Source organism: Puma concolor, chromosome B2 (assembly GCF_028749965.1).
Source record: "Puma concolor isolate L17-30 chromosome B2, mPumCon1.1.hap2, whole genome shotgun sequence".
Lineage (NCBI taxonomy): Eukaryota > Metazoa > Chordata > Mammalia > Carnivora > Felidae > Puma > Puma concolor.
Window position 1 is genome coordinate 97,429,937 of NC_141671.1, and position 27,068 is coordinate 97,457,004.

At 36.6% G+C, this 27,068-nt stretch overlaps 1 protein-coding gene across 1 annotated transcript in view; it reads right to left on the minus strand.

Annotated features, from left to right (window-relative positions):
- Positions 1–295: 295 nt before the first annotated feature.
- The window catches only part of ATG5 (autophagy related 5), a 131,428-nt gene continuing 104,655 nt past the window's right edge, over positions 296–27,068 (minus strand). Inside the window, exons 7-8 of the mRNA XM_025925260.2 lie at positions 21,078–21,195; positions 296–2,485 (exon numbers count right to left, since the gene is read on the minus strand). Coding sequence (XP_025781045.1) covers positions 2,349–2,485; positions 21,078–21,195 — 255 coding nt within the window. The 3' untranslated portion in view covers positions 296–2,348. The remainder of the gene's footprint in view (positions 2,486–21,077; positions 21,196–27,068) is intronic.

Here is a 27,068-nt window from a genome sequence, read left to right on the forward strand (position 1 = left end):
AAGCAGTGATTTACTTTATTTAGGCTGAATTTATACCTTCCTAGTTAACAATGCCAATAATTTAAAAACATGTTGTCATTTTCTTGGTGGTGGGTCACTACCAAGAGTGAGTGAAACAAGCACGTAGAGATCTATGGCCCTTTCGTACGTTCTCCTTTATTCCTCATATTTTTTACTGCTTTGAGAGACTTTCAGGCAAGCATAAGACTAAGGAAATTTTAATAATTTCCCCAATAGGTAACTTGCTTTATAGAAATTTCATTTCCAACTTCTGGAAATAATGACAGACACAAAATTGTATTTAATTTTTTAATAAACCATAAAATTTAAATATTCAAATAAAAAGAAACAAAAATAGATATTTAAGCCAGCACTAATTTCTGTTTGTATTCTTCCTCTGGGGACCGGGGCTTGACTTACCTGGGACTAGAGTAGAGTAATATGTTATGATGCTGGTGTACTAATGAACAAGTAACAACGGGCAATGGCTTGATAACATTTACTTTCAAATCTGGAAGTCAAGATCAGTAGCTCACTTGAGCCCACTGCAGAAACCTCAAACTGGTCTTGTCTGTGGAAAACTACTACAGCTTACCGTTCTTACCACACTTTCTTCTTCATAGCTTAGCACTCCCTGGCATTTTGATCCTTTTGTTCACTGAAGCTCACTTCAGTCTGTCAAAACATCAAGGGGGAAAACCCCCAAACTGAATAGACGAATAAACACTTTTAATGTGAACAATCATATTCAGATCAACCTCTTTTGAAAAAATACAAGTCAGTGGGTTTTTTGTCCTTAAGTAACTCAAATATTATTTTTTTCTGCCTTTACTAAAATGGCACTTTTCATTTTATTGATAATTATGTCAAATTTTCTCATGTTGGTACCCTATGTTTTTCTTTTTGATTGAGCCTTATACATTTCATTCCAGAATATCTGCTCTTTGACTGGCTTCATCTCTTTCTGTGAATAAATATGCTATTATTAATCAGTGAAAATCGCAAAAGGAAAAAGGAAGCAGTGAGCACTAGCAGGATCTCACTTTGACATTCGCACAATTTTTTATAAGAAGAACATTCATTTTTATTATGGAATCTAAAATCATTATTGTATGATACTATGTCTTTTAGCATAGTCAAATGGGTCGACATTCAATATGGATAGCAAGCTAGCTCACAAGAAACACTGTAATGCACAAGTACGTTCAGCTGGTAGAATCCCAGCAGCATGGTAATAAAGTGCAGCAAAACCTTCCTTATGCTGAAAAAGAACTCCAGGAACCTCTGAATATTTTTGGTAAAGTTAAGTCAAGAGATTGGTAATCTTTAGACTTCAAAGACTGGCTGCCAGGGGCCACAGTGAAATATCAGACTTGAAGCCAATGAAAAACACTTGCTTGGAAAGGACTGGGTTTTTTCCAAATAATGAAAAATTATCTTATACAGATACTTAGCATACTATGATTTGACAGTGTTTACGGTGATAAAACAGCAAAGATAACTGGTAACATTTATACCTTTAGCATGTAAAGCACATAGATTTAAAAATCGGCAGCAAGAAATTCTATAACAGCTCCTGAGACAAGTTATCTATCCTATGCCCTCCATCCACTCCTTGTCAATGACGACCCGCCTGAATGGTAACACAGAGTAAAAACAGTGATCTACTGTGTGTGAGTCAGAAAGTACTGGAAAAGTGACAAAATTGTATGTTATTAAATGACAAAACATATTTAGAGGCTTTATTTAAAAATCTCTCACTGTTCATTATCAAAGTTACAAGATTGTTTGCATACCAATAGACACTGTAAACATAGGAAATTTTCATTAAGGAAAGATGGGTTTACTGTAATTGGATCTTTTACAAAAAATTACTGCAAGTTATTGATAACAGAATTTCTCTTTTACTTTCTTAAGTCGAATTCTCTAGAAAATTAAACCAATGTTTCCACTCCCTCGAGCTAAAGTTCAATCATGGTCACCTTAGGAAATACCCCTGTTTATTTGTTAATCAGAAATACAAATCGAGTGGCACATATTTCCATTTTCTTCTTAGGCCAAAGGTTTCGGCTTCATTATATTTTACAAGAAAACAGAAGACTCGCAGTGGTCCTGTGAAGTCTTTCATGCCGCAGCTGAGGTTTAATGACGGCAGTGGAGGAAAGCAGTGGTGATGCAAAGTAAGACCAGCCCGAGTGCCCTTATCTGACATGGAATCATCTTCCTGTTTGGCTTGCAGCAGTGTTTCTGGTCAGGTTGCCTCCACTAGACCTGACTGAAGCAGAAGGGTGGCATGCTCTGGTAAATCCTGTTTAAGGGCAATTCCATTCAGGCATAGACTTGATCCTTCAATCAGTTGGTTGCGGGATGATACTAATGTGAAGAAAATTATCTGGGTAGCTCAGGTGTTCACTCAGCCACTGCAGAGGTGTTTCCAACATTGGCTCAATTCCATGAATCATCACTTGATTCTTTTTTTCCCCATCTATTCCAAGAAAGAAATCCAACAGTAATCAGGAAGGGCCAAAACAGAAGAAAAAAAATATTCTGCTGCCTTTTGAAAGTCCTGGGTGAGTTAAATGGATTTTACAGCTTGAACAGTTAAACCTGGTCTGTCTCCTGAGCAGGAAATGTGGACATGGAGAAAGTTGAAATGTTGCAATATGTATCACCCAAAACAGAAACCTGAGGGTTGCAATGAATTCTGATAAAAATTCTGTTGCTATATGTGAAAGTATTCATTCTTTCTTAATTACTGTGCTTACCTAAGATTGACGTTAATGAAACCATAGTGGAGAAAACAGCCCAATGTACCCACTGACCAAAATTTATTTTAGTTACACATTAAAAACTGTACTAAATGGTTATTAAATATGACAGATATATGAAATAGGTCAATATATATATCTGAAATATGTAAGACAGAAATATGACTAGAAATCATCAAGAATAAGATTGGTGTTTGGGAAGATGTTTAATGAAACAGATGGGAGCTGTAGGTTCATTTTCAATCAAGTTTTTCAAATATGTATCAGAAAGTTTTAGAGACATGGAGTTACAGTTTTCAAGACAAGGAACGAAGAGTCTGACTCAGGAGTCCTGTTTTAGAGTCATGAAAACTGATTGATTTCTGTTAACACCCATTGGCTAATTGAAAGAGAGCTGCAATTCACACTTTTCTTTCAAATTCAAATTGTATTACAAATTTAGGGTTAATTTTATATCTTTTATGCTTCTGATGTGCTGTATTGACAACCTGTAAAGAAAACAGCGGGTTCCTTGAAACTGTTAGTTAGTTTATGATTCCCTCAGAACCATTTCCTTGGTAGTAATAGGAAGACAAAGAAAGCAAAACCCTTTTTTGAGATTTTTTTGAGATTCCTTTTTTGAGAGCGAAACAAAACCACCTTCAAGAAACTTTGTGTCACTCCTTCAGCACAATTCTTGGTTTGTCTCTTTTAATCTCTCCAAAATACACTGTCTAAAGCTCTCAGCTTCCTGGACACAGAAGACAACAAGGAAAACAGGGAACTCAGGGAACTATATGAGAGGGAAATACCCTCCCTCCTTTTCCTTCTGTGCTCTGTTCATCCCTAGTTCTCTAATGTCCAGGCAAAACAGGCTGATGATGTATGGTGATAATGGCTTGGCTGGCACCTCAAACAAGAGACCCTTTTAAAGTAGTATTTAAACTTCCTGTTAGAGGCAGCACGAGTCCTGGGAGGTGACAGCCAACAGACTGACAATAGGAGCAGACACAAACACACTACACAGAATTGATACAATGATGCCAAAGAGAAAAAACTAACAAATGCACTATCAATCCCAAATATAACCATGTAGAAGTTCCAAAACACACCCCTGAATCACTGCCATACTTTAAAATAATTTTGGAAAAAAGTATCCCCTCATAATACTTCTCACCTAAAAAAATGCTTTGTTTTGATTTTTCTGACAATCTTTGTTGCATTGTGTTTTTACACAGCTGTGATCTCTACTGTTAATACAATGACTAATTTTCTTTTTTTTCCCAACGTTTTTATTTTATTTTTGGGACAGAGAGAGACAGAGCATGAACGGGGGAGGGGCAGAGAGAGAGGGAGACACAGAATCGGAAACAGGCTCCAGGCTCCGAGCCATCAGCCCAGAGCCTGACGCGGGGCTCGAACTCGCGGACCGCGAGATCGTGACCTGGCTGAAGTCGGACGCTTAACCGACTGCGCCACCCAGGCGCCCCTACAATGACTAATTTTCATAATGATGGGAATCATCTATAAATAAAGGATTAAACAATGTACAGAATACTATAGAAAGTATCGTATTAGTACTAAGATTTTAAACTCTTGGTATTCAAATGGACAAACCCTCAGGTATCTGGAATGATTCATTCTTTGTAAGTTCTAGATTGCCAAATTTTTACTGCATTAAATCTTTCTTAGAATATTTGAAAACATTTCCGGTATCATTCTTTTCATATTCTTATGTATATTTCTTTGAAATACTTTAATATTCTCAGAATCTTCCTCCTACTTAGCACTGAGTCAAAAAATGAAAGAACAGTGGTGTAAGAGTTCCTTATCTGTAAAGTTTTTCCTTAAGCCAGAGCTACCTTTGGATACACTGAAACAGAATATAAGAAACAAGTCTCAACTCAATAATCCAAAACATTGTACCTAAAGTGGTATTTAAATGTGAGAATACAATATGGCACACTTATATGCATAAGTGTGTCTGAAAGGCTAAAGACCAACCCTGTTACACAAAAAGGATGGAGGGAGTCTGAGTTGTACAATATAAGGTGGAGAACATAAGCACTATTCAAATACTTTGTATAACAAACCTAATAAATCACATTATGAGAGATCTGAACAGGCAGGACCGGTTCTCTGGTTTAAATTGGGGCCACTTTTATTTATTAAAAAAATTTTTTTTTAATGTGTATTTATTTTTGAGAGAGCGAGAGAGAGACAGAGTGTGAGTGGGGGACGGCAGAAAGAGAGGGAGACACAGAATCTGAAGCAGGTGCCAGGCTCTGAGCTGTCAGCACAGAGCTTGATGCAGGGCTCAAACTTGTGAACCACAAGATCACGACCTGAGTGGAAGTCAGACACTTAACCAACTGAGCCACCCAGCCCTAAATTGGGGCCACTTTTAATATGTATCATAAAAGTGTCACTAACTAAGACAACTGTAAAAATGCATCTGGAACTGTCATATTCCCCAACACAACAGTTTAAGCTTTTAAATATATATTTTGTCCCTACCTACATTTTTTATCTTTCTTGTTTTCTGACTTACCCCAATGACACAACTGCCACGAGAGGAATTCTTAGAATGGAATAGCAGTTCCCTCGGAATTATTAAAGTTTCTCTTATTCATCACTGTATCCCCAGTGCCAGTTTGGTGCCTGACACTTAGTAATTGGTCAATAAGTGTTTTCAGAACTTGGATAATTTTGTTGCTGGTAGAAAACACCACCAGAAGACACCGCCAAAATTAAAGTTGAGAGAATAATTTCTGATGGCTGGCACTACTATGCAGAAGAGAGAAGAGCTCTACCTATAGAAACTGTTTTGGTTATTAAAACACTAGAAAGTCTAAATGTTTCCAGATAAGCCAAGCAGCACATATGCTATCACCTGAACTCATGCCACCACAAATAACTACAGAGCATGATTGGACATTTTGGTAATATCAGAACAAAATGGAGCAGGGAAAACTTAGCAGATTTTCTTGTTTTCCTAACAGTAGAAAGGAAACACTTGATAATATTGTTAAAGTAAATGTTTTTGGTAAGTATGTCTTTGTGTTTCAAAATGGGAATCTAGAATTTAATACTTGGAAATAAGAAATATATCACTACAAAGCAAATGACTCAGGAGAAAAATGTTATACCATACTTCACCCACTCAGATGTTTTTTAAGGTGGTTCGATGATTTAAAGTAGGCAAACATTTGAGACAGTAATCAAGTGGACTCGTTCTATATGAAAAGGGCTCTTGTGTGGGGGGGCAACTTTGATATTTTTAAATGTTTATTTATTTTGAGAGAGAAAGAAACAAAGAAAGTGCAAGTGTCGGAGGGGCAGAGAAAGAGGGAGAGAGAGAATCCCAAGCAGGCTCCATGCTATCTGTGAGGAGTCTGATGCAGGGCTCAATCTCACAAACCTTGGGATCATGACCCGAGCCAAAATCAAGAGTCGAAAGCTTAAATGACAGAGCCACCCAGGTGCCCCTTGATTTTGATGGAATTTCAAACTTCTGGAAAAGTTTCTAGAGTAGTACAAGGATTCCCCTTCACCGAGATTCATCAACTGCTTACATCTTGCCCCATTTGCTTTATCATTCTGTGTGTATACAATTATTTTCTGAATAATTAGATAGTAAATTAGAAATACTATGCCCTTTCCCCCAAATGTTAGTGTATACTCGCTAATATTCTTTTACATAACCATAATACAGCTATCAAAATTGAAAAATTAACAGTGATATAATGCTATTCTGTAATCATTTCAAACTTTATCAACTATCCCAATTACTGCTTTCCCCTGTCTAGAATCTAGTCCAGGAATCACACATTGTATTGAATTTTCCTGTTCTATACTCTTCTTTAATTTGTTTAGTTTTTGCCTTTCTTTCAATTTCTTAACCTTGACAATTTTGAACAGTGTGCATCATTATTTTGTAAAATGTCTGCATAGCAATTTTAAACCTAATTATTTTAATCCATCTTGTAAATATAAGGACAGTCATTCATAAACACTTTGGGTTTGTAAATTAAGGAAAAAGACAGAAAGTTATGTCATAGATATGTATACTCATTAGATAAAGGTAGAATTCAATTCACTTTAAGAGTCAGATAGTAAATCCGAAGAGATCTTATATCAACACAAAGAATATCACAATAAAATTTCATTTCTTATATTTATCTTACTTATAAATACTATAAAAGATAAAAATGTAAATGTATCATATAATTTTGTATTATCACCAATAGGCTAATAAAAATAAACTCAATTATTAACTAGCATCTACTTTAAAGTGAGCATTTTTAGAGCTGTGTGACATTTTAAGAAAAATACAGGGGTGCCTGGGTGGCTCGGTCAGTTGAGCATCCGACTTCGGCTCAGGTCATGATCTCACAGCTCGTGAGTTCGAGCCCCACATCAGGCTCTGTGCTGACAGCTCAGAGCCTGGGGCCTGCTTTGGATTCTGTGCCTCCCTCTCTCTCTGCCCCACCCACTCACATTCTATCTCTGTCTCTCTCAAAAATAAATAAACATTAAAAAAATTAAAAAGAAAAGAAAAATACATTCAGACAGATGTTGGTTGTATGATTAGAATGGTAAGAATTAGATATGGAAGCAAAAAAAATTTGCATTAGCCACACAAGTCATTAATGAAAACTATAAATTTTCAATATTAACTTCTTGTGTATATATAAAAGTGATACCTATATAACGGTGTGTATATATATATAAATTATGTATGTAGTAATATATGTATTATATATGTGTGTATGTATAAAATACACACCATGAACATAATGATAGACATAATAATATAAACAAGACATGAAGGAACAAGTATGGTTAATCGTTGGTTAACAAGGTGCTACTGAAAGATGAATTGGGAGGCAGGCAAGTTGAATCCCAATTCTGGTAATGAAGGCCTCAGCAGGCCTCAGATCTCTTTCAGGGTGTCTCCTTATAAATAAAATGAAGGTATCTGTGTAGATCCATGGTTTGCAAATCTGGCTGGTGATTAGAATCATTTGGGAGATTTAAAAATATGTATAAACTGACCTCTTCTCCAGACCTTCTAAATCAATCTCTGGGATAAAGTCTGTTTTTCAATGTTCCCTTGAATAAATCTTACGACAATAAGGGTATAGAATTATACAGGTGAAGGAGGGGCAGCTCTGGTTAATTTGGAACTGAGCATCTCCCAAGTCCTGCTGCTTTGCTGACTTACGACCCATGGGAATTCCTGATAGGACTCCATGGGTCAGTCTGTAAACCACGTTCTAGAACAGAGGATCCCTAACATATCTTCCAGTTTTAGTATGAGTTGTCTATGCTTAAACAGCAAAATATTTCTTTCAGAGTTCAAATTAGCATAATTCGCTAGTTTTAAATTATTAGGGAATTCACTTCATCTTCCGAGTCTCAATTTCCTCCTGTCATAGTGTGGATAAAGAATTCTAATTTCCCAGGTTGCATGGAGAGTAAGTGGCATATCCAAGTAGAGCACTCAGCACACAGTCGTACACAGGGCTTAGACCCAGTAGGTACTCAGTAAAATTAGTGACCCTCTTCCCCACTCCTCTCTCCTGCTCACTCCCTAAAAACACAAGAATGCTGAAAATATTACAGAGTAGGTGAAGACAGAAGACTAGTTTTTAAAAGATCATAGTATAGTAACAAAAAGTAAACACTCATTGTAGTTCTCTTCCTGTACTTCCTGTACACAAAGTTATGGGAATGCGGTAATTCTTTCAGTACCAGATGTATCAAAAGATATATAAAAACCATGGATTTGACTATGCAATTAGCATGCAAAGGGCTGTGAGAATTTGGCTTAATGTTAATACAGACTCTGAATTACTCAGTCTCATTATTATGCAGTGTCAGAGTGGCACACAAATTTCATGAACGTGCTAAAAAAAAAAAAAAAAAGAAAAGAAGAAAGAAAGATGACAACAACGAAAACCCAAAGACTTGATTATTATGCAAACAAGAGAAGGAATGACAGTTTAAACAATTCCTTCCGGACTGTAAACCCTCTGAATTAAGTTAGTTGTACTCTCAACAAATATACTTAGTAAAGCATATCACTGACAAGTCCAATGAGCTAGACTGTACTATTGTTATGTTATTTAGTAGACTTTAGGTAATGGTTTGTTTTTTTTTTTTTTTTTAAAGATGAGAACATTCAGGTAGAGAAAAAAGCCTTCCAGTATCTCTGTTATACATTTAAAAATAGGTCATTATTTGAGAACTGACAGTATGTGACAGATCTGCCTTTTAGAGATTTCTATTAGCAAAGGCTCAAATCTTCCCCATCTCAATCTGCATTTAGTCCTTACTTTTTAGCCAATTTTCAATAAGGAATATGACCTAAATGTTTTTAAAAATAGGCTAGGTGAGATTCTAGAGATGCATGAATTTCATTTTTACCATTAATAAGCATACTAAATATGTGAATCTCCTTGAATTTAAAGGAAGCTAGAGAAATGAATGGTATTCCTTCAAAGGAAAATGCTTTAATCCGAAAATTTCAGTTTAACTTTTATTTTTAGTTCATACTTGTGAACATGGAATAGCAGAAATCTAAGACCAAATGCTGTAACCATTGTGTTTAGCTTTGTGGTTTCACATTTATATTTTATAATTCAGCAGAAAATGACTTGATTTGTTATCTTGGAATGTGTGATGCTGAAAGTAAAACTTCTGAAAAATACTTAATACTTCTGAAAAAGTTTTAAACAAATAAAAGAGATGAGCTTTTGGATTACCACTAGTCTGAACAATTTGGTTCTGTCTGATAAATTCTTTAACCTCTGATATGTTCATTAGTAAAACGCCAACTAATTGAATCCATCAACATGAAAAACCACAGGCAGAAATCTGAAGTGCATACATCATGCTGAAGGATTTTGACTCAGCCTCAGCGGTAATAGTCAGTGAGGTCAGGTCAAAGAGGGTTAAACCAAGCCAGGATATAGCCAAAGGAATACATCAAACGCTGATTTTAAAAGGGCAATTAATCTTAGACAGAAATGCTTCCTGGGGAATGAGATCTCAATCTTAAGAGCACACTACATGATGTAGCAGTAAAAATGAACATATACAAGCTTACAGAGCTTTTATCCTGTGATCACAAACAGAAGGAGAGTGCTGTTTATCAGAGAAATACAAACCCATTTAAAAATACTTACATTAACTTCTTCCTGATATATACTCACTTAGTAGTACAGGTCTTAATGAACATATAATATCACAATTAATACATACCACATATCTCTTTCCATGCATAATTTTTATATTTTATGTATTTTAAAAATTGTATCTGCCCCAAATATTCCCAGAGCCTAGACTCTTAACATTTTAAACAAGATTTTCAAAACATGTCCAGGTTAATTCTTTCATTGACTTTTGCTTATAATCTTCATGTTTCTTAATGAGAACATAAACCAAAGTTTAAACCAAAAAACCCCCACAATTAGCTATAAAAAGATATTGTATTAAATTAAGAGACTGAAAGACCATTTTAATAAACTGACTAAAAGCCTCCTGGTAATTAGATTAAAATGTGATAAAAGTTAGACATTAAAACTTGTTCACTAAAAAAAAAAAAACCCAAAAACAAAATAAAACTTTGGAAATATAGGTTCAAATGTTTTTGATCTGCTTTCATAAAATGACCCAGTAATTCTAGTTGGGTGTAATAGGGAACATTAATATTTGTCAAGTATGAATTACAGAATAGTTCACTGTTTTATTTAAAATGTAAGCAATAATTACACTTGTTTATATATGGCCAGAGTGAGGTCTCACAGAAGTTTTTAATGAAGAGATGACTAGCTTTTAATCACCTGCATGTGTTATTTTGTTAAGGGAATTTTGTTTTCTAGTGTTAAAGATGATGGGTCTACACCCACTTTTTAAGGAGTCTGGTTAATTCATTTAACTTCTTGAGATTTAGGTAAAGAACAAGAATTGAGAGGAAATCACAAGCATCTTCTGACAGGCACAGTAATGTCATCATCCTCACTCATGGAGAATGAGGAAAATTATCACTTTATTATTTCAGTGACCTTAGGAAAGGCATATGCCAGTGGAATAAGTCATGAACAGGTTCTGTATGACCAAGATTAGTCCATACTGTCCATGTGTTGGGACAAAGCACAAAGATGGAGGGAGAATGAAACAATCAAGGCAAAGAATTTCACTCATTTTCACTTAGAATTGGATGGCAAAATGATAAATTTAAGAAAAGAAACTCTATTATAATTACCAAGTTTAAACTGAGCCTAACAAATTGCTTGTGTCCAAACTGGAGTGAAGATCTTTGCTCATGAGGGCTATATTTAAATAACTTTTTGAATTCCCATTGTGAATGACACTACATCATCTTTTAATATAAAATATGCACATGCATCCAGTGAGAGAGAACAACGAAGACCAGGGAGTGTCAGGATGAGGCTGAGAGGGCAAGCGACCAGTGACCCAGTCCCACATGTCAGACCCACAGTATCTCAACAAAGTTATGAATGGGCCTTCCATGGTTACTTGTGAATAGCTGAAACTTCAAATAAATGTGTGAACCACTGCTTAGAGTCTTCAGTGAAAAGCTTTCACTAACAGCAACACTGTCAGATCCCTTGCCTTAAGATTTTTACATTAAATATATTTTAACAAGTGTATGATAATTGAGCTGGCCACAATGATTAAATAGATGCCCTAGTGAAGTAAGCTTATTTCTTTCTTGCCAGAGCCAGAGTTCTGGTATATTCTAATCATGTCCAGAAGTTAATTTCTTACCAAAAAAAAGGACAGCTCAGAGCCTGGAGCCTGCTTCAGATTCTGTGTCTCCCTGTCTCTCTGCCCCTTGCCTGCTCATACTCTGTCTCTGTCTCTCAAAAATAAATAAACATTAAAAAAAATTTTTTTTAAAAAGGAAAAAATCAGTGGCATAGAACTCTTGCCATAATCTGATATATAAGAAGTTACAGGGGCACCTGAGTAGCTCAGTCAGTTAAGTGTCCTACTTTGGCTCAAGTCATGATCTCACAGCTCCTCTGTTTAAGCCCCACTTTGGACTCTGTGCTGACAGCTCAGGGCCTGGAGCCCGCTTCAGATTCTGGATTTCCCTCTCTCTCTGTACCTTCCCAGCACACACTCTGTCTCTCTCGCAAAAGTAAATAAGCATTAAAAAAAAAAGTTACAATATTGGTTTACATTTATTATGTGAGAGAGAGAGAGAGAGAGAGAGAGAGAGAGACAGAGACAGAGAGAGACAGAGACAGAGAGAGGGAGGGAGGGAGGGCAGGAGGGGAAGGGCAAAGAGAGGGAGACACAACTCAAAGCAGGCTCCAGGCCCCGTGCTCTCAGCACAAAGCCTGATGCGGGACTCAAACTCATGAACTGCGTGAACACGATCTGAGCTGGTCAGACGCTTAACCGACTGAGCCACCCAGGTGCCCTTTGATTTACATTTAAAGGTCATCATAAATTTATACTTTCTGTACATATGTCGAATATCAACAAGTACCTGTCTCTGCAGAGTGGGATTATCAACAAACAACAAGAAAAAACTGCTTCCTTTGAACTTTATTTTGTAAATTTCTTATAAACACAGTAATTTGTAAAAAAAAATATTAACAAAACTGCAGGAAAAAAATGTTAATTGTAAAACCCTGGAAAAACACGATTATAAAATCTCACTTTTATTTTTTATTTAAAAAAATGTTTTTAATGTTAATTTATTCTTGAGAAAGAGAGAGACAGAGCGCAAGCAGGAGAGGGATAGAGAGAGAGGGAGACATAATCCGAAGCAGATTCCAGGCTCTAAGCTCTCAGCACAGAGCCTGACGCGGGGCTTGAACCCATGAACCATGAGTTCATGACCCAAGCCAAAGTTGGATGCTTAACCGATTGAGCCACCCAGGCGCCCCATCACTTTTATTTATTTTTTAAATTTAATATTCTGTGGACATCTTCCCATGTCTTTACAAATTCTTAGTGTTCCTTCTTAAACACTTTTTTTCAAATATTTATTGGCAGTTTTTTAAAATGTTTACTTTAGCGCGCATGGGAGGGGCAGAGTGGGAGGGAGGGAGGAAGGGAGAGAGAGAAAGAGACAGAGAGAGAAGATCCCATGCAGGCTCTGCCCTGTCAGCACAGAGCCTGACATGGGGCTTAAACTGGCGAACTGTGAGATCATGACCTGAGCTGAAACCAAGAGTCAGACACTTAACTGACCTAGTCACACAGGTAGGTATGCCTGAGGTTTTTTTTTTTTTTTTTGAGAGAGAGCACGTGCAGATGTGCATACATGCGATGGGGGAAGGGGGGGCAGAGGGAGAGGGAGAGAGAATCTTAAGCAGGCTCCAGGCTTGGTGCAGAGCCTGACAAGGGGCTCCACTCCCTGATGGTGAGATCATGACCTGAGACGAAAGCAAGAGTTGGACACCTGACTGAGCCATTCAGGCACCTCATGAAATCTCACTTTTAAACAAATACTTTGTTTCCTTAAACCCTACCACCATTCTATGAGGCTGATAGCAGGAGTCATCCTTATTTCAGAGTAAGAAACCTGGATGCATTAAACAAAAAAGAAAGAAAGAGAAAGAAAAGAAGGAAAGAAAGAAGAAAACAACCAACCAAATGATCTTCCAACCCAGTGTGAAGGTACAAAGGGATTACAATGAAAATGAATCCTAATGAATGAAAAAAAGTTACCAAAATTGTAAAACCCATTATTCTTACTCCTAAACCTTTGTTCTGATGAAGTTTGGGGGTTTGTAGGTTTTATGTTTCTGTGGCATGAATATGTGTCAGTGTCATCATGCTGACAAAAGTGACTGTTGTTGGTTCAAACCTCAAATCACAAGATATCAATCAACCAGCTTCAATTCTAGCACTCAAAGGATCTGACTCATATGAATAACATGAAATTTAAATGTTTCTTTTCTCTAATTGCTTTATGTCTAAAAAAATTATTATAACATCCAACAGTTAATTCACCATATAAACACAATCTAATGTTTACAGAGCAAAGGAGAAAAAAGGTGAATGCACCATCTCTTTTTACTTTTTGTAAAAACCACTGTTTTTTGTAAAGCATATATCAATAGAGCAATATAATTTTTTTGAGTGAGCGAGCATGTGCGAGAGGGGGAGAGGGAGAGAGAATCTTAAGCAGGGTCCAAGCTCAGCACGGAGCCCAACCTGGGCTCAATCCCACAACCTGAGATCATGACCTGAACCAAAATCAACTGACTGAGCCACCCAGGCGCCCCTAGGGCACTGTAACTTTAACTTAGACCACCTAAATGGGGTCTATAATTACCTCTAGTCTCAGTTGTTATCTTCCAACATGCTAATGAAACAAATAGACCACTTAGCTCCTCAATGCTTTTCCCACATTTCTGTCATCACTGAAAATCTTCTGCACATTTGTGAGAGAGAAGTAGAAAAAAATTGGCTAGTCCCTCAGCAAACAGAGTACGGAAATTTTAGAAGAGCGCTTTAGACCAAATATTACACTTAGTAACCAGCCCCTGGGTAGCTGGTGAAGGAGTCTACTTCTTTGGTGGCCACGTGGTACGTATGACCTGGTCACTCCTTTTCATCTAATTTCTGCTCATCTTTTAAGACTCAGCTCAGAATACGGAAGGGCAATTCCAGGCACTTCCTAATATTCTTTGCATGTCTCCATTCCTGCACACACCACATCCGGGCATCTTCCTGCCCACTCCAACTGTAGTCAAGTCTCCTGAAAGCACGAACTATGTCTTATACCTCTTACTATATCCAGTGCCAGCAGACAGTATGATGCAGAGGAACTGATTGATAACGAATGAAATACATAACATCAAATGGAAACCAAAAGTTAAATGGTAGTTGGGAAGGGTCTCAAAGAGTTAAAAAAAAAAAACCCCAGGAAACAGCAGAAATGGAAATGGAAAAAGGTAAGTGGCTACGGGATCGTCCTTGTTGGTAAGAGAGGTGGGGAAACTACTGATTTGCCACAGAATGTAAATAAGCCTTTACCTACACATACACTCCACTTGTACAATATCACATATGAATTCAGGATTAAACCAGCCCAAGTGTGACAGAGTACTGATCAACTGGAACCCTGAAATAAATTTATAAAAGTGAAAATAGACATTTTCATTCTCATAAGCCTAACTGACTAGGTTCTTATATTTCACCTTAGAAAACTGGGAAATAAACTATGATTGGACAAAGCTTATAGGTGTTTTGTATTCCCCAAAGTAAAAGAATAAAAGCTATATTTTTAAATTTTGTTATTTTTTTGTAAGTTGTCTTTAATTAATGAAGAAAGAAATATTTCACTTCAGGTCTGGTACCGTAGCTTAGCCCTGAGTCATTTTAACTACCGCTGACACCACAAAAAAATTTTTACCTGAACTCACCTTTGGTTATTTCCTGTTACCTCTAATTTGGCTAACTCTTGTAGCCACGTACAAAACAAAACAAAAAAAGAAACACACAAAGCAGCTCATCATTAGTTACTCCACGAGAACAATGACCTAAAGCACATCGTCACAAATATTAGTACACTCTACTTTCATATGATGAAATAAGGCAAAATTCCTTCATGCATGAATCACTTGCTGTAAGGAGCAGTAGACAATGGTGCCACATAACATTTATGAAGCACTTTCTCTTTTCGTCATGTGATGACAGCCAGTTCTTATACACACACACCCAGTCTTAGAGTCTTTCGCTTTCAACTTAAGTCGAGGGCAGGTGTTTCAAAATGCTTCCCATTTGACAGACAATACCACAGGTGGACTGAACCAGACAGTAAACAGTTCTTTACTGAAACAGTGACTTGGTGTTTTGGATACTCCCCACAGATCCTGAAATGACAGTTATTTTCCAATATGAGCTTACCAAAGGAAGAGGCAAATAAAAGTTTTTCCAAAGATAAGATACTGGTGTTAGAAACGTGGCCTCCCCTGGTGTGAAAGGTACTATCAAAAGTACCTCAAAAGTACAGATGCTGTTTATATCATTTCAATGAAGTGTGTGTATAGTGTGTGTGTGTGCACTCCAATCGGTGTAAGCACGTGACAGCTGGGAAGAAACCTGTCACAAAGATATCCACCTGTAACATCTGAAATTGCCTGAGAGGCAGTCTGTGGATTAGAGTTGTGAGTGTGGCTACCTCACTGGCCCCTTCAAAAAATGTAAGGGGAATCACACCGCGTACTCTCTAGGGATGGATGTGCAGGTTGGGCAGGCACAAATTTAGGAGAGAATAAAGAGCCTTTAAAAGAATAAAACGACCTCACAAATTTGTGCTGGGTCACGCTAATCTTGCACGTGTTGTTGTGATCCAGATGTAGGAATGGCAAAAGAGCACGGGGGTGCATTTCGACAGAGTGCACCAGCACAAAGCACGTGACTGCTGTTCATTTTCTTGCCTGAATGTCAGAGCCACCATTTCAAGAAGTTTAAGAGGAAAAGTGGCTGGAATTATACACAGGAGCACTAAAATAACAACATGGACAAAATAACAACAGAAGCTCAGGTTCCTAAGATCCTACCAGTAAATACACTGTAAGCAAGCAAGATGAGATATTAAAACAGAAATCATAGGATAAAGAGGGAAAAAGCAAACATTTCAGAATGCTGTTTTAAACTAAATAAAAAAGTTAAAAGGTTGGAAAAGTGAAAATGAAAACAAATGGAAGCAGAGTAAAGCAGAAAAACTAGTAAACCAGGAGAAGGAGACTTCGAGTTCTAAACCTAGTTCTGCCACTAAGTAGCCAAGAGACCCTCAGCTACTCATCTAAGAAATCAAGAGCCTGGGGGCACCTGGGTGGCTCAGTCGGTTAAATGTCCAGCTCTTGATTTTGGCACAGGTCATGGTCTCACAGTTCTTGAGATTTAACCCCACATTGGGCTCAGCGCTGAATGTGGAGCCTGCTTGGGATTCTCCCTCTCCCTCTGTGTGTCCCTCCCCGGCTCGCAAGCTCTCTCTCAAAATAAATAATCATTAAAAAAAGAAAAGAAGTCAAGAGCCTGAACTACATTAACTTTAAGGTTGGATAATTGAGGATTCTTTAAAGATGTCAAACACAAAATTAACACCCAACCAATCTTCTTCCTGCTTTCCTCTAGAAAAAGCTTTCATCACTCTGTGTCTTTGTTAATTGTGCTTCTGGCTAGGGCACATATTGCAGTAGAACAGCCTTCTACCAAGGTTTTGAGTTTCTTTGTGATGTTCTCACTCAGAAGTCAAGGATCTTATAAAGAAGTAAATTCTAAATGACATAATGTTTTTCAAAGTGGACTGCCAAAAAGTATCTAAGAAAAGAACAGCAAGGTAGACATTTCAATATTAAATTTTAAATTTCAATTGCTCCTTTTTTTAAAACTGAAGAAGAGTTTACATACAATATTATATGGGTTTCAGGTGTACAACACAGTGATTCAACATTTACATACATCATGAAATGATCACCATGTAAGTCTAGGTACCATCTGCCACCGTATAAAGTAATTTCAATTGCTTTTAGTTGATATAAGCGTTTTTCACTGTTCTTTAGAACACTACAAAGTACTAAAAAAGAATGAAAAATACAGTACAGAGAAATGAATAACTGAAAGCCAATGTTTGCAGTGGGGGCAGGTATGAGGTATATGAATTCCATTTCTGTCAGCAATAAAAATGATTAGCATTTTAATTGTACTTCAAATAGAAAAACTAATCTATATTCCCAAATCTTCAAGAATGTGGAAAAACAGACAGTAAACAGATTTAAAAAAAAAAAAAAAACAATCCTTATAGCATGGAGAAAATGAAACAGAATGGTAAGGTTATTCCTGAATCAATAAAAGTTACTGGGAATTTCTCAGTGAAAATTTCTGTAACCTGAGTTCAAAAGAATAAGTTTAATAAACATAATTATTTAACTGAAGGTAATACATAAAAACTTTAATAAGGATCCATCAAAATTAAATCCTTTTCTTTTACTTTTCTTGTTTTTTTTTTAGGTAAGTATACTCTTTTAAAATGTCTTTATTTATTTATTTATTTACTTATTTACTTACTTATTTATTTATTTATTTATTTATTTATTTATTTTGAGAGAGAGTGTGTGAGTAGGAAAGGGGCAGAGACAGAGGGAGACAGAGAACGAATCCCAAGCAGGTTCCACACTGCTAGTGCAGAGCCCCATGCAGGGCTTGAACTCACCAACCATGAGAACATGACCTGAGCTGAAATCAAGAGTTGGACACTTAATTGACTGAGCCACTTAGGTGCCCCTACTTTTATTTTTCAAAAGAAAATTAAGCCATGTCACAGACTAGGAGAAAATAATTGCAAATCTTATGTGTGATAAAGATTTGTATCCAGGGGCTCTGTCTCTCTCAAAATAAATAAATAAACTTAAAAAAATTAAAAAAAAATAAAGCTTTGTATCCAAAATATATAAATAACTCTCAAAACTCAGTAATAAGATGAAAAATCCAGGAAAAAAATGAGAAAGGAATCTGAACAAACATTTCACCAAATACATCCACAAATAATAATAAGCACATGAAAACACACTCAACATCATTAGTCATTAGGGAAATAAAAAATAAAACCAAGAGATACCTCTACACAACCACTAGGATGGCTATAAGACAAAAAAATATATGCTGGAGAGGCTGTGAAGCAAGTAATACTGTAAAATGATGCAGCCACTTTGCCAATGTTTAGCAGTTTCTTAAAAAATTAAACACAGACCTACCGCATGACCTAGCAATTCCACTCCTAGGAATCCAACCCAAGAAAAATAAAGACGTATGTCCACACAAAGACACGTATGCAAATGTTCATAGCAGCGTTATTCAGAAGAGTGAAAAGCTGGAAACAATCCAGATGTCCATCAATCAGTGAATGAATAAACAAAATATATATATACCCAATCAAACATTATTCAGCAATATAAAAAGGAAAAACTACTGATATATGCTACAATATGGATGAAACCCCAAAACACTACATTAAATGAAAAAAAACAGTTGCAATTTTGTATGATTGCATTTATGCAAATATCCAACAGAGGTAAATTACAGAGACAGAAAACAGACCAGGAGTTGTCTACAACTGGCAGTGGGAAAAGAGATCAGCTGCAAAGAAGCATAAAGGAATTTTTGGAAGTGATAGAAATATTTTAAAACTAGATTATGGTGATGGCTGTTCAACTTACAAATTTATTAAAACTAAAAATTGAAGCGCCAAAAAACTATTTAACTGAAACTCTTAGTGACGACTAAAATTATACACCAATAAAGATAGATTATGATTCTGCAACAGTATTATAATAAAGTTAATGTTAATTATGCCATGATTTAATGATCCTAAATAGTGTTTCAGGTAACGACACAAAGAAACAATTCAGTACATGAAATATCGAGTAAACTTTGTTACCTTGGCACTAGAGATACGAGGATGTGTAAGACACCATCAAACGTTCTGGACTGCATAGTCTAGTAGAGCACAGTGATGACAGATGATATAGTATGACCTTATACAATAATATTTATAACCTCTTACACCAATGAAAGTTTTTTAACTTCGACAATTTTGAGTACCAGTCAATGATCTTTCTCATCAATCCTTTCTGGTACTGGTTCTGATGATATTTTAGATGCCCCTCTTCCCCCTTGCTGTTGACCACTCGTGCATTTTAATTTTTAACTTTATTTATTTATTTTGAGAGACAGTTTAATTTTTAACTTTATTTATTTATTTTGTGCATGGGGGAGGGGCAGAAAAAGAGGGAGAGAGAACCCCAAGCAGACTTTGGCTCCCAGCAGGGAGCCTGAGGTGGGGCTCAATCCTACCAAGTGTGAGATCATGATCTGAGCTGAAATAAGAGTCCAACGTTGATTGAGCCACCCAGGTGCTCCAGCATTCGTGCATTTTAGAAGAACTGATAACACACAGGAATGCCAGGGATGGCAAACACATTCGGTTAAGGAAAATAGTTGCATTCACACACCAAATGACTTATTCTGAGTTCCATATTCGTTGTTTAGTCATTTAGGTTGAAATATCAACATTTCCCTAGTCCCACTCGGTTTCCAATTCTAGTTGTTAGGCAAACTATTTCCTTAGACACTACATGCTTCTTGAACTGTGTGATAAGAGTTATTAGTCATGTAAGTAATACTATAATCATCCCAACTTTGAATAAATATGTTAATAAGAAACATAGCATTATCCACTGAAGTTATACTGTTATAATAATAGTAATATACTTATAAATGCCTTACCTCTTTCCATAAGGGATACAAAGTAGCAAGCTTTAAATTTTTCTACATGATAAATATAAGTCTGTGTAACATATTAACAAGTATAATAATAGTCCACTGAAATTTCCCCTTTAGCTTGGTAACCAATTGCTTGGTTGCAAGTCATTATTCAATAACAGGGTGATGATCAAATTATGATACACTGATATGAAGGACCACAGTGCCATTAAAAAAAATAGCTTTAGAGAATTTTTAATGACTGAAACTATGCTCATGTTCTGTTAGGTGAAAGATACAGCAGGACATACAATTCTACGCACACACACACACACCCCTCTCAAATTCTCTAGTGTCCATACACATGTGTGTGTCAACTGTGGTCTCCAGGGGTAGGGGGATGATAGCATTTATTATTTTTTTACTTCTGCACTTTCTTTGCATTCCTTATATTGCAATTAAGAAAACAGAATTCAGTAATTTTGCTATTTTTCCTTTGCCTACAGGAAAATAATTTTAACCTACGCTACAAAATGAGGACTATGAAATAGGACAAGTTCTCAATCGCACATGTGAAATGTCAACATCAAAGAGAACAATGCTGAGTGAAACTTTAGGAAGTGGCAGAAAATTCAAATAAAATGCTTATCCATTATTCAGTATTTTGAACTTTAAATTCTCAACCAAAGGTAAGAAAATTTTTTACCATCTCTTGTTCCTAGAGAATGAAGAAACACAATGTAAAATTTAAAACAGTATTTACCAGAACTGAAGCTAGAAATGAAAGACCCAGGGCACCAGAGATGTGGTAAGAGAGTGTGTGATGTCAGAGAGTAATTTAAAAGCAGAGATAGTCAATTCCTTACTTTGTTAGTGTCAAAAATACATAAAGTAATAAATTAAACATTAAGTGATTCTGTTTCAAAAGACTGTTCCCTTACAAGATAATGAAAACATTTTCCTGAAGGAACCAGGAAACGTGATTTATAAATGCAGAATGCTTATGTTACACCTCAGTCATAAAGAGACATGAAAGAAACGTGTTAGTGCTGCTGACTGTGTTACCTTCAGGAGCCACTGCAGAAGGACAAACGTCTTTGAGGAGATCACCTAGGGTGTGCAATTGTCCATCTGCAGCCACAGGACGAAAAAGCTTCTGAATGAAAGGTCGTTCAGTCGTTGTCTATTTGAAAAATGAAAACAGAATTCAAACATTTACATCTTTGTTGCTGTGAATTACAAATTTATAGATCAGAAATTGCAAGCTGCCATCAGATGCCTTCTGATATAGTGTAATCAGAAGCATATGACATCACTAATGTGGTAATATCACCAGAAATGTTTAACACAACCTCAAGTAAATCTAATCGTGAGGAAGCAATCGGACAAATCCAAAATGTTTGACATTCTAAAGATACCGGGCCAGAGGGGCACCTGGGTGGCTCAGTCTGCTGAGCGTTCAACTTCAGCTCAGGTCATGATCTCACGGTTTGTGAGTTCCAGACCCACGTAGGGCTCCATGCTGACAGCTCAGAGCCTGGAGCCTGCTTCAGATTCTGTGTTTCCTCCTCTCTCTGCCCCTCCCATGCTCATGCTCTGTCTCTCTCTGGCTCTCAATAATAAATAAACGTTTAAAAAAAAATTTTAAAAAAAGGACAACTGGCTTCAACTCTTCAAATAAGTCAAAGGCAAAACACATCAATACGAAAAGATTAAAAAGGATTGGCAAGATATAACAACTAAGTACAAAAAATAAATCTTGAGTGAATACTGTATTGGAGGGGAAAAATCAGCTATAAAAGACATTTTTGGAATAACTGGGGAAATACAGAATGAACATCAGATAATATTACTGAATTAATGTCAAATTCTTAGATGTGATCATGGTTATAAGGACAATATCCTTTAAGAAATTCATGCTCACATATTCAGGGATGAGGTGCCAAGCTGTCTGAAACATATATTCAAATGGTTGAGAGAGAATGAAGAGAGAGAGAATGTGTGAGACAGAGCATGCACAAATGTAGGAAAATGTTAACTACTGGTGAATCTAGGTGGAGGGTATATGGGCTTAGTTGTTATAGTATTTTAATTTTTATGTATGTTTGGAAATTCTCAAGAAACACACTCATAAAGAGGGAACTGATGGTAGCCAGAGGGATGGGGGGCAAAATGGGTGAAGGGGAGCAGGAGACACAGGCTTCCAGTTATGGAATGAATAAGTCACCGGCATGAAAGTTACAGCATAGGGAATATAGTCAGTGGAACTGAAATAGCATTGTGTAGTGACAGACGGTAGCTATGGCTGTGGTGAGCACAGCATAAAGTATAGACTTGTCTAATCGTTATGCTGTATGACTGAAATTAATGTAACACTGTGTATCAACTATATATACTTCTATTAAAAAAATTAAAAACAGGGGTGTTAGTGTGGCTCAGTCGGTTGAGTGTCCAACTTCAGCTGAGGTTGTGATCTCATGGTTTGTGGGTCTGAGCCCTGCATCAGGCTCTCTGCTGTCAGCACAGAGCCCGCTTGGGATCCTCTGTCCCCCCTCTCTCTGCCCCTCCTCCACTTACGCTCTCTCTCAAAAATAAAATAAAATCACTTAGTAAAAAAAAAAAAAATGTAATAAATCAGAACCCAAAAAAATTTCAAAATAGCAGATAAAGAATATCCTCTGACAACTGTTATTACCACTATGTTATAATTTACTGCTAATAATTTCAATGTATTGCCCACTTTTAAAACTAAGTTTCATTTCTCTTTTTTTTTAATGTTTTATTTATTTCTGAGAGACAGCCTGCGCAAGCGGGGGAGGGGCAGAAAGAGAGAGGGAAGACAGCATCTGAAGTAGGCTCTAGGCTTTGAGCTGTCAGCACAGAGCCCGACGCGGGGTTTGAACCCACAAATGCGAGATCATGACCTGAGTGAAGTCAGATGCTTAACCGACTGGGCCACCAAGGTGCCTGGGTGGTTTCATTTTTCTACACTGCCTCTATAAGGAGCACAACAACGATGAGGAAAGCCTCATCATGACACAGAGTGCAGAGGCCCTGGAATCACCCCATCTGAATAGCACTATCATTTATGTGCTAAGTGATTCTGCCCCTGGATTTCTTTGGAACACTGGGACATTTGGTATCTCTTAAGTTTGTTATAGAAATGAGTTAAGAATTAGCCAAGCACACAGAGAGACACACAGAATGAATGAATGAATGTTAAAGAGAATAAATACCTCTCCCCTTAACTGTTATTTCATTTTAAGATGGTAAGTTTTTACTTTAAGTTTCCAGGGGTGAAAAATCATAAAAACATACAAAAGAATAACTTTGTAAGTAAATGTACTCATATTTACATACAGTGCTTTCTAAAAAAATTACTTCAAATACCTAACCATTTTTTTTTTTAATTTTTTTTTTTTCAACGTTTATTTATTTTAGGGACAGAGAGAGACAGAGCATGAACGGGGGAGGGGCAGAGAGAGAGGGAGCCACAGAATCGGAAACAGGCTCCAGGCTCTGAGCCATCAGCCCAGAGCCTGACGCAGGGCTCGAACTCACGGACCGCGAGATCGTGACCTGGCTGAAGTCGGACGCTTAACCGACTACGCCACCCAGGCGCCCCTAAATACCTAACCATTAAAGACATTAAACCATTGAAAAGCAAGTTTGCTTGTTTTTTAATCACAGAGGTATATCTCAATTTCTTCAACATAACTATTATAAATTTGGTTAAAAAAACATCTGTTTTTAAGTGTGGATATTAAACTAAAATGTACGAAAAAACAGACACAGTATATAACATGTGAGCTACCTTTCCCAGCTTTGTACTGTGTATTTAGTGGATACATAACAAATGTTAAAAATTATATTCCAATAACAGTTAAGTATCTGTGGCAATGAAAAAAAACCTCGATAATTGGTAAGAATCTTGATAATTAATATGCACTGACTATAATGCAATTCACTTCACTAACTGAACTCTTTCTGGATTTTTCTAAAAGTATGACTGGTATCCTTCAATTTAGGAAGCACATACATTTCACACAAGATGAAACTGAGAACAACATCATGTAAAATCAAGGATTAACTATGTGAAAATAATAAGGGTTAGGGGAGTTCAAAGAATAAATAAATGAATAGAGGGCTGTAGTAATAATGTAAAATAGCCACTACCCACTTAGGGCTTTCTATCTTCCAGGCGATGGAGAGGCTTTTAAGACTTTTTAGCAAAGGAAGTGACGTGACGAAAGAGGTTTTTTCTCAAGACTAATGTAAAGCAGCACTGTGTACGGTGACTTGGAAGAGGGGTGAGAGGCTGTCTGAATAACGCGAGCCTATGTGATGACAACTGGGGCTGGGTCAGGACGATACCCTCAATTAATAAAAATAAAGTTAAAATGTATCATCCCCAGTCTGATCTGAAAATACTAAGATTTTCAGCAAAGTCAAAAAACATTTTCAGGATTCATTCATCCCCTACTTGGTGACCTAATTGTGAAGTGGTTAGCTATTAAAATATATATTATAACAACCTGAAAACAATATACTTTTTAAAAGGCCCCAAGGGGGCTTAGTGAGATATTAAAAAACAGGAAGTGTTCTCCACTCCTATTCCTAGGGAAATGGCCTTCTCTTACCTCTTCTCTTACCTCTCTTACCTACTTCTCTTACCTCTCCTCTTCCTACTCTCCCAAATCTGAGCAGTTATAATAAAGGTATGACTTCAACAACCTTTATAATGGTGTTTTTTGCTTGGTGGAGGGGTGGGGGATGGGGAAGGCCTTGTACTATTACCATACTCTAAGTAAATTCTGTAGAATAGCAACTAAGAAAACTCTCATCAAAGTAAAGTGATATTTCTCACGTAACAAAAACCTTACTTTAAAAGAACAATTCCCCAAAATACCTCAATCAAAAAATCCAATAAATATCTTCTGTTTAATATTCATTAGACTGCCTTTATATTGTTATTCTTTAAAATCTAGTATTCTAAAAAAGAACAGTTAAGTGAGTAAGCTACAACCAAGATCATGAAAACGACTTAATTTCAGGAGTTACTGTCCCTTAAAACAAAAGCTCCTCACAGAAAGCTCAGCATTCAAGTACAATACAAAGGTTCTGAAGGACAATCAATATGCAGGGCAGATTCATGCAAATTTCTTAGCAGATCTCATTAAACCTAAGTTGAAGTTCAGCAGAGAAGACTAAATTATGCTAGAGTATTTAAAAGCTATCTTCCTTCTGAATACAGACAGAATTTTAAAAATACAAAAAACTCCACAAACATGAATTCTGCAAACTTTGATTTAGTATACATAAAACTGGATGATGCTAACGATATCCACATTACCTGAATCTTAGCCTCACAAGAAAGCCACTATAACAGGAATATAATACAATGCTTACTTAATCTAGCCATTTATTTATAAATATGCAAACTACTTCAGTGACTTCCAAGAAGCAGTATTGTTTGTTCTCTTGTAAGAAATAATATGACTTCATAAAGTCACCTTTGACTTTGAACATACTTCAAAAAACGTGTATGTTACTCATTTCTTAAATACACCAAATAGAATATAAAATTGGGCTGCTACTGGCTGGCTGCTCCCCATCCTTCCCCTACTCATAAATGAAATAATAACTTTTCCTGTACAGGAAAAGTTTTCCTGTACAGGAAAAGTTATGCGGCTGATTTACCGTGGAGATATACTGAAGAGAAGCACAGGAATCAAATTTACATCCAAGAAATAAGATATAGAGAAAAGCTTTATTTCCAACACAGCCAAACAGGTTAACCAGACAGGTTAACGTTAAAGTTGATAAAACAAGAAATGGTGACTTATTATGTGAGGCTGAATGACCAGACAATGTATAGGCTTAAGAGTAAGAGGCACAACAGATAATATCGCTAAGACCAAGTTATTTTGAGTGTTATGGCTTACATAAAGTACATACTGCAGCAAACATGCAAGGCAGTTGTTGAAGAGCACAGGCTTTGCAGCCAGAAAGAACTGGCTCTAAGTCCAGGTTCTGTCATTTATTATAGGTCCATGGGCACGGTTACCTGACTTTCTTGAACCTCAGTTTCCTCAACTGTAAAACAGGAATAATTACACACACACACACACACACACACACACACACACACACACACACACGGGTATAAACAGAGATAATATCTACACTGAAGAGTTTTTGAAATAATAAAATATAAGCACAGCACAGTTACAGTACATAGGACCACCTAAACACACATCCTAAGACATACACTGCCACCATGATCAACACTTTAAGCTTTATCCCAATTTAGCAGACTTAAAGTTTATTCAATCTTATTTTCTCTTAAGTTCACTTGTCTGGATGCTAAGTCATGAAATTCATAATCATGAAATTCAGTTTAAAGGAAATATTGATACAGGAGACCTCATGAAAATTTTTTTTTGCTCAGTAAAAGATAGTATGAGGAATATGAAAATGTTGACAAACCACAGACTGGGAGAGATTATCTGTAACCACATATCCAATAAAGGTCTTAATCTAGGTATATGAAGAACTCTAAAATATTTTATTTAAAATTTTTTAAATGTTTATTTGTTTTTTGAGAGAGAGAGAGAGACAGAGCACGAGTGGGCGGGGGGGGGGGGGGCAGAGAGAGAGGGAGACAAAGAATCCCATGCAGGCTCTGAACTGTGAGATCATGACCTGAGCCAAAGTCGGAGGCTCAACCGACTGAGCCACATAGGTGCCCCGAGAACGCTAAAATATTTTAAAAGGACATTTAACCAAGGAGGATATACAGATGGAAAAAAACAAAAAAAACAAAAAAACAAACAACAAAAAAAAACCACACACACACGAAAAAACTTTAAGTTTTTCTTACTTTTTTTTAAATAAACATTTAAAAAAATGTCTCATTCTGAGAGAGAGTAGGAGAAGCAGAGAGAAAGGGAAAGAGAAAGAATCCCAAGCAGGCTCGACACTGTCGGCACAGAGCCCATGTGGGCTTGAACTCACAAACTGCGAGATCATAACCTGAGCTGAAACCAAGAGTCA